This window comes from Cicer arietinum, chromosome 6 (assembly GCF_000331145.2).
Source record: "Cicer arietinum cultivar CDC Frontier isolate Library 1 chromosome 6, Cicar.CDCFrontier_v2.0, whole genome shotgun sequence".
Classification (NCBI taxonomy): Eukaryota; Viridiplantae; Streptophyta; class Magnoliopsida; order Fabales; family Fabaceae; genus Cicer; species Cicer arietinum.
The window spans coordinates 64319070-64328311 of record NC_021165.2 but is presented as its reverse complement, the minus strand read 5'-3'; the positions used below and the strand labels follow the sequence as shown (position 1 = coordinate 64328311).

Below are 9242 nucleotides of genomic sequence, written 5' to 3'. Positions count from 1 at the left end.
TTTCGTGCAATGGTCAAAACTCAACATAATTCTGTTATAAAGTGTTTTCGTTGTGATTTAGGTGGTGAGTATACCTCTAATAAATTTTCTGAATTACTTGCTTATGACGACACCCTCCACCAAACATCTTGTACTGATACTCCTCAACAAAATGGAGTTGTTGAAAGGAAACACCGTCATATTATAGAGATTGCTCGTTCCCTTTTGTTGTCCGCTTCAGTTCCTAGTGAGTTTTAGGGACATATTAAACAGGTGATGATGTTAGTGGAATCAATGAGTTGAAATTGCAGTTAGCCAAACAATTTGTCTGAGCCCTCTTCCTATAAAGAGGCTGTTCTTGATCTTCTTTGGCAGCAGGCTATGGCAGAAGAACTCTCTGCATTGCACAAATCCAATACTTGGGAATTAGGACCTCTTCCTCCTGGAAAACGTGCTATTGGGTCTCGTTGGGTATACAAGATCAAAACTAAGTCTGATGGGTCAGTTGAGCGCTACAAAGCACGTCTTGTTGCTAAAGGATAAATTTTCTCTATAAAAAAAAAAGTTAGTAAGTGTCCTCACTGTTAGATAATATTATTATATATTAGTAGTAAGGGTATTTTAGACAATTCTATTCTTTTATATATATACTCATTGTAATCCTATTAACTTAAGTTTGGTTCATTCTATGTTATGAAATCCTAGAGTGGTTGTTTCTCTTCTTCCTCTTTTCATTGTTAACATGGTATCAAAGAGCTTTGGTTAATGTTGGGATCCTCGAGCTTGGTTTGAGAAATTCTCTATTGTGATCACTTCTCTTGGTTTTCGCTCTAGTGAACATGATTCTGCATTGTTTATAAGGTCCACCACTTATGGTCGCATTATACTTTCTCTATATGTTGATGATATGATTATTACAGGTGATGATGTTAGTGGAATCAATGAGTTGAAATTGCAGTTAGCCAAACAGTTTGAGATGAAGGACTTGGGAACTCTTCGCTATTTCTTGGGGATTGAAGTTGCCTACTATCCTAGAGACTACCTTCTTTCTCAATCCAAGTACATTGCCAACATTCTTGATCGGGCTCGTCTTTCTGATACTAGAGCAGCAGATACTCCTCTTGAGTTGAATGTGAAATATGCTCCCTCGGATGGTGTTCTTTTACCAGATTCCACTTTGTATCGTACTTTGGTTGGCAGCTTAGTGTATCTTACGATTACCAGACCTGACATTGTTTATGTTGTTAGTGAGTTTGTTGTCTCTCCCACTACAGTACATTGAGCAGCAGTTATTCGGATTCTTCGTTATCTTCGAGGAACTCAATTTCAAAGTCTTCTCTTTCCATCGTTATCCTCATTAGAGTTACGAGCTTATTCTGATGCTGATTGGGCTGGTGACACCACAAATCGTAAATCCACCACAAGGTTCTGTATCTTTCTTGGAGACTCTCTTATTTCTTGGAAGAGTAAGAAACAAGACATTGTCTCTCGCTCCTCTACAGAAGTTGAGTATCGTGCTATGGCATCCACTACCGCTGAAATAATTTGGTTGCGTTGGCTTTTTGTTTGATATGAGTATCTCTCTTTCTAAGCCAACTCCGATGCACTGCGATAACAAGAGTGTTATTCAAATTGCTCACAACTCAGTCTTTCATTAATGCGCCAAACACATTGAGATTGATTGTCATTTTACTGTCATCATCTTCAGCATGGAACTATTACTCTACCGTTTGTTTCTTCTTCTTTACAGATTGCTGATTTGTTTATAAAGATGCATTCCATTAAACGTTTCCGTTTTTTAGTTGACAAACTGTCGATGCTCCATGTTAATGCATCGTGAGTTTGAGGGGAGATGTTAGATAATATTATTATATATTAGTAGTGAGGGTATTTTAGACAATTCTATTCTTTTTTATATATACTCATTGTAACCCTATTAACTTCTGTTTGGTTTATTATATGTTATGAAACTCTAGAGTGGTTGTTTCTCTTCTTCCTCTTTCTTCCTCTTTTCATTGTTAACAGCAACTTGCGAAGAATATATTACCTATTAGAGCCAGTGAGACAACAATGTCGAACAGAACTATTGGATTCTAAACTGTTGTCATGAAGCTAGTGAAACAACACAACACTTGTTCATGCACTGTAACGTGGTGAAGTTGCTTTTGTTTGCCTTCCAACTTGGATCACATGTTCCAAACAATGTCAAGCTAAACTATTGGATTCTTAAATGGCTTACTTGTAAGGATACACTTGGTGCTCATGTAATCAATGTAATTCTATCCTAATAATAATTGATCATATAATCAAGGATTGTATTGACTTTATGTCTTTTTTTTATTTTTTTATTTTAATTATGTCAATGTTAGATACTAAACTTTAATTTTGATGCTCACTCTTTAGTTTTCTTCTCTAGACAAAAGTTCAAAATTTTGATGAGGATGTCCTGTTAGTGGCCATTATCCCTCATTTGTTTTCTCTAATGCTGACTATTTTTCGGCTTCAATTTAATGAAATCATATTGTTCTAAAAAAAAATGCTTTAAACTTATCATCTCTCCCTATTGTGATTAGGGATGGCAAAAAAATCCGCACCCGCGGATATCCACCCAAACCCGTTTGATTTGGGCGGGGAAAACCCGCTTTGATTGGGTGTGGGTGCGGATTTTCCCCGAAATTAAATTTCGGGTGCGGGGATGATGATATCCACCCCGCACCCGCATCCAAACCCGCCCTGCAAGTATTATTAGAGTAAATTTTGAATTTTCTATAAATATACATATCAAATATTTTTTTAAATATTAAAAATTATAATCTTAACTCTATATAAAATAATTTTTTATTTTATTATTATCTGATAATAATTATTTTATTATATTAATTATAATTGATATGATTTTTTAAATTTATAATTTTATATATATAAATGGATGCGGGTGGGTGCGGCGAAACCCGAAACCCGTTGTGGGCGGGGATGGGGGTTAATTTTCACACCCGCTATGAAACGGGTGCGGGTTTTTCCCGATTAGTCGGGTGCGGGGGTGAAGGAGACAAAATCCGCCCCCGACCCGCCCCATTGCCATGCCTAATTGTGATAAAAAAAAAATATCTCTACGTATTGAATCACTAAAGAACAATTATTCTTTCAATCATAATCTATATCATCAAAATTTATTATAGTCAAACTTATTATTAGTCTAGTTCCAACACATGAGATACGTTAAATTGATTATTGTTTATATCGATAAAAAAATATTTAACTATCTTAATATTTTTTATCTGCATATAAATAATGCACAATATCAATTCTTATTTATTTTATTTTTTTGCTTCAATTAATTATCTATATCTTCTGTATTTCCATATTCAACCAAGACACCAATATCAATTATCAATCCAAATCTAAGAAGCTGACAAAAAACAATTGAAAAACAAAACAATAGAGAAGTGCGTAGATAGATAGAGAAAGGGTAGAAAGTAGAAAGTGTGTGTGATTTTGACTCACACATTCTCTGTTGCATTATCACAAACACCTAATCTCCATATCACAATGCAGATAGCAATGGCTTCTTCCCAAACTCTCGTTTCACCTTCACCACTCTCTTCTCAAACTCTTCTCCGATCATCCTTCTCCGGCGTATCTCTTAAGCTCTCTCCCCAATTTCCAACTCTTTCACCCTCAAATTTCAAGCCTCTCACTGTCGTTGCTGCTGCCAAGAAAGCCGTCGCCGTTCTAAAGGGTAACTCTGCTGTCGAAGGTGTCGTTACTCTCAGTCAAGAAGATGACGGTGACTCCTCTTCTCTTTAAAAAATTTCTCATTTAATTTATTTTCAATACTAGTTTGGGTTTTTTGTTACTGAAAATGGAAATGAATTTAATACTTCATAACCAGAATAATTGAACTTAACCTTGTAAATAATAACACATTAAATCCTTGTTGTTTTGGATAGATAATTGTATTCTTCAAGTAAACTTGGTTGTTAACATGGTTTTCAATTGTGGAATCCACGGAATCTTAATATTGCTGTAAAAAATGGATAGATGCAACTACAAGTTTACAATTAAGATTGTAATGCCGTTGCTTTAAAAAAAAAAAAGAAGAAGGTTGCGATGCTGTTGCTGAAATCTCTAAAACTTTATACAGCTGCATACCACAATTTAGAGCTATGGTTGTTAATTAGGTGTAGTTATCTTAAGTATGCGGTAATGTAATGATTAGTTCTTTGTGAGCTCAATTGAATTAACTAGTATCTATTTGTGTGATGAGTATAGGTCCAACAACAGTTAATGTTCGCATCACTGGCCTTACTCCAGGGCTTCATGGTTTTCACCTTGTGAGTTTTACTTCATGCCCTTTCTTTCAAAATTGTTTATTTATTTATTAATTTGGCTCTATGCAATGTATTGTTGATCTTGCAGCATGAGTATGGTGATACTACAAATGGGTGTATCTCGACGGGTAAGGCAGCCTGTCCTTAGTTTCAATTTTTTTGTACCTTATCTTTGTTGGTATGGTTTAGTTTGATTGAAGAAGTTTGGATTGTTTGCTTCTTGAATCTCTTATTTAGGAGCACATTTTAATCCTAAAAAATTGACTCATGGTGCTCCTGAGGATGAAATCCGTCATGCGGGTGACCTGGGAAACATAGTTGCTAATGCCGATGGTAATACTTGTTGTTTCCTTTCTTCTGCTTTGAAATGCTTTCTAGACCTCTTTATGTATCACTTTGTAATTTTTGTCAAACACAGGCGTTGCAGAGACAACAATCGTTGACAATCAGGTGCTCTTTGTTATTTTTTATTTTGATATGATAGTTATTTCAATCCGTGGTTCTTGTGCCTGCAAGTCTGAATTCTGAGTTACTTTCTTAAGAGTATGATTCATTGTGAAAGTGGTTAACCGTGTTGTTTGACGAAATCATGCAGATACCACTCACTGGCCCCAATTCAGTCGTTGGGAGAGCCTTAGTGGTTCATGAACTTCAAGATGACCTTGGAAAAGGTTAGCTCTTCCATTTTAAATATTTATTTATATTTGCCATACAATTCTATGCTGTAGATGAAAATAGTACTGTCACAAGCTTCAGCACCTGTATAACCATAATAAACAGTAGTTGAATGTGTACTTATCACAGGGGAGCAATAAATAACATGTGAATGAAATTGGTTGTTGATGTTCTTATAATATTTTATGTCTCATGTTGTGATTATAGTCTTGTATATCGAGTATGATGTGTTAATAATAACTGAAGTATTTTTTACTTTGGTCTCATCTGCATCTACTTATACTTTTGCAGGTGGACATGAACTTAGTTTGACCACTGGAAATGCTGGTGGAAGATTAGCTTGTGGTAAGTAGAAAACATTGATTCTTCGATGCATATATGACTATGTTATTTAATTTGCACTTCGCTTCAATTTTTGAAGATGAACAGTTTCTGTAACTTAGTGATTTATTTTCATTCTCGATATAAAGTACAATGACTTCTCTAAAAACTGGTTCCAATAAGTAATGCACAGTTTTGATATGATCAGAAGCAAGCTCCATACATACATATAATTCTCAAGAGTTGTGCATTAAAGCCTGTGAGTAAACTGGGTATCGATCTATAGCAGATGAGCACTTTCTGCTGCTAAATTGAACAGATGGCTTATTTTCATAATGAGATGTATATGTTGCCAAATGTTAGGCTGACATGAATGGTTGTTGAGAAATGATGACTGGAGGTCTAGAATAACTTTTTGCATATATGCTTGTAGACCTGTGGCAATGATATCATATGATATTGGCTTGATATTATATTTGATGAATTTTGTGTTGAATGGTCTCAATATATTTAAAAATTAAAAGTGAAATCACAAGCTTGAATACATTTAAACTTGTAACCTGTAAAAAAAAGGCTTTTAAACTGTCAAAATGAATTTACAAAGATATAAGTTTACACTTAAATTACAGTCTTTTCCAGCTTTAGTGATTGTATTTAAACTTATACAAGCATACACTTTCTGTTGAACATGCAATTTGTCTCAATATTTTTTTTGGCGTTAAAATGCTATAGAAGCACTTATTTATTGTCATCTATTGGGCATTAATATGCCCATTCTAAGGTAGGCATGGCAATACAGTGGATAGACCATAAGAGCATGTTTTTGGTCAAAGCGTCCTTACTGTTAAATTCCTAACCTGCCTCGCAAGAACAATATGAAAACCTGCATCACCTATGTGACACTTATTAATATTTGAAGATATGTTCATACAATAGTTTATGTCTTAAAGTTTTTGTTTTATTTCATATAAACAAAATAGCATATCAAGAATAATTGTTAAACCAGTGAAGACAAGTTGATATAACTTACTTTATTAATAAATAATACGAGCTTAAAGTTAATTTAGATAAGGGGTTAAATCTGCTATGTGCAGGGTGGCTACTTGTGTGTCAGGGTGAAATTGTTACGTTTATTGTTATGACCCAAATATAATAGATTTAGGCCCAAGCTCTTTTTAAGTATTTTAGGTTATGGGTCATCAATATCTAGAAGGATCTAGATAGCTCTATTATTGTGAGTCATCGGTATATTTGTTAAAATATACCATTTATGTTTTAATATAAATAGGGACTTGGTAGATTAGATTTATTACCAAGAAATGAATTAAGAAAATTCTAGAGGTTACTCCACTTACGGAGCTATTTTCCTTACAACTTTAAAGTTGCTCTTCCCTTTCCTTACATTTATCCAATAATCTAGTTCTCAAAAGTTATAGTTGATTTTATATGTCTGCAATCTTTTTAGTGTTTATATTCAAATATTTGTGCATCATACACTATGTTTCTCCTGTATGGTAATGTATATACTCTGCTTGTTTATTTACAGGTGTGGTTGGCTTGACTCCAATATAAATGCTACGAATGCTTTTGTACCAGCAGTGTTATATTATCTGGTATTTGATTTCTTCAGTTACCCTTGTTTTATGAAGCTTGATGGCTTACGATTATTTGCTTTCTTCGCTGTCTTCTGATAGCAATGTAAACTATGAAGCTTAATGTCCTAGATGAGTGTGTAAACGGTATGTTAGTCTTTTACCAGAGAGATTCATCATGCAGTCAGGTGCTTACTCCCCAATAAAATTTAATTTCTGATGTAGTTCTTGTTGCCTGCTTGTGAAATAACCTATGTTGATATTCTGTAATACTTGTGTTCCTGGTTAGCTATAATAGCTCAAGTGCAAAAGCAGGGTATTTGTGTCTAAATGTTCATATATTCGGTTGGGGTTATGCCTTTTCCCTCATGTTTTTTGCCACTCCAATGAGTTCGGACGAACACATCCGAAAAAATCATTGTGTAATCTGAAAGTGCACTTCCAGAAACATGAAATATTTTTAGTAGCTTAGGCGAGTGAAAATTAGCAACTTTTTTTTGTGCCAAAGAGATTTTTTTAAAAGGTGACAAGAGCTTCAAGCCCAACTGGCTTACAAAGGTGGCCCAATAGCGAGATTGGCTAAAGATTCTGAATTTCTATAGTCTAAGAATAAACATGAATTGTTGAAAAAAAAAAAAAAGAATAAACATGAATTGACTTCTTCTGACTAACAAGAAATAAAATTAACTGAAATTTTGTTTTTAAAGAAAACTAACTAAAGTTGCAGGGGTGATGATTCTACAACTTAGTGCAATAGTCAAGGGTGTGTTTTATTTGTTTGGAAATCTTATTTGTGCAGAGTTGTGCTTCAGGAAAAATAATTACATAAATCATAATATTTTCTTTTGGTAACAAAATGAAGTATAATTTTACATGGCTTTGGAAGGCTCATTTGATTCCTTTCCCGTTGTTAATTATGAGTAGGGTTGTCTTAAAGTTACAAAGTCTAAAATCCTTCTTAAAAAGTTTCCTACCAAGTCTTTTTAATATTATGCTCCCTGTTAAGATGATTTTGTAAACTCTCAGTCCATTATTTTATTATTTTTTGTGAATTTAAATGAAGGATTTATCAGTTAAATATTTTATCAATTGAGATTTTTTGTGAAAATTATTTTAAATTTATTTTTCTTAGAAAAATATTAAAACAAACTTTCTCATAAAAGAATGGATTTTTTTATTGAAGAAATTTTTCAAGAAAGTAGAAAAATATTTCTCATTAATTTTTTTAGAAACAATCGAAATATTTTTTGAAATATAAATAAAAAAATCTTTAAATAATTTTTTTAATAAAACATTTGAAATTTTTGTTCTAAAACAATTTCTCAGAGAAAAGTCAAAATTTTAAACAAATTCAAAAGTATTTTTTTCATAAATTTTTTTTTGTTTGAAAAATTAAACTCGTAAGCTTCACCAAATTCACACTATTTTAGGAATTTTTGGATTTTAACATATGAAATTTTTTTAATTATAATTTTTTTGTCCCTCTGGCGTGTAAATTGAAGTACTCGTGGAATTAACACCTAATTATTAGTAACCACTACAATGCCAGAATTTTTTATTTTTTTTATTTTCAAAACTACTATCTAGCTAGTGACTACCTTTTATAGTTGGTGGTTGGATTTAAAATGCAAGCGTATGTGCATGCCCCACTTGATCAGCAGTAAATTTTTCTTATCCGAAAATAAAATAATAAAGAAATTTATATATAATTAAAAAATTTCAAATTTAAAATTAAAATAAGAATTTTTCATATTCGAAACCACAAGATGATATTAAGTCTAATAATATCATTATTTTTTAGTTGAACTAAATCATTTGTTGTAATTTAAATTTACACGAGTTTGATTATGACTAATAAATTTACATATATTATATAGAATGACTTCGATTTGTATAAATTATATAAAATTCATGACACTTTATCCTGTTTTCACACGAAATAGTATATCATAAAAGGGCAAACAGTCATTAATATTAAATCTCCAATGATAATCTTACTAAAATAACTAATTAACCCTAAACCTAAAATAATAAAACAACTAATTAATATGTAATGACATTTTCATTTAAATAAAATCTAAGTGTTATATGTAATAAAAAGGAATCAGTATAATTTTTCCTAAAATAAATCTTTTGGGCATGTCACTGTCTTGGACTGAATGGGATTGGCATTTGATTAATTAATGGAATCGTTGTGGATAATAGGAAAGCTTTTTGTTTTCAGAGACTGTTCGTTTCTTGCTGACTAAAGAAAACTAAAATAGCAAAAATAAAACCTATTTAATTATTCATTCATTTACAAGAGATCAGTTCCACTTGAAAGTGCTTTAGCTGCAATCAACTT

The 9242-nt window shown here is 32.5% G+C and overlaps 1 protein-coding gene across 1 annotated transcript; it reads left to right on the top strand.

Annotated features, from left to right (window-relative positions):
• Positions 1-3319: 3319 nt before the first annotated feature.
• LOC101512334 (superoxide dismutase [Cu-Zn], chloroplastic) lies at positions 3320-7122 on the top strand. The gene is made up of 8 exons (XM_004506021.4): positions 3320-3766; positions 4252-4313; positions 4399-4438; positions 4548-4643; positions 4729-4760; positions 4906-4981; positions 5277-5330; positions 6853-7122. Exons 1-8 carry the CDS (start codon positions 3529-3531, stop codon positions 6876-6878), a joined length of 624 nt encoding a protein of 207 aa, XP_004506078.1. The 5' UTR covers positions 3320-3528; the 3' UTR covers positions 6879-7122.
• Positions 7123-9242: the final 2120 nt, after the last annotated feature.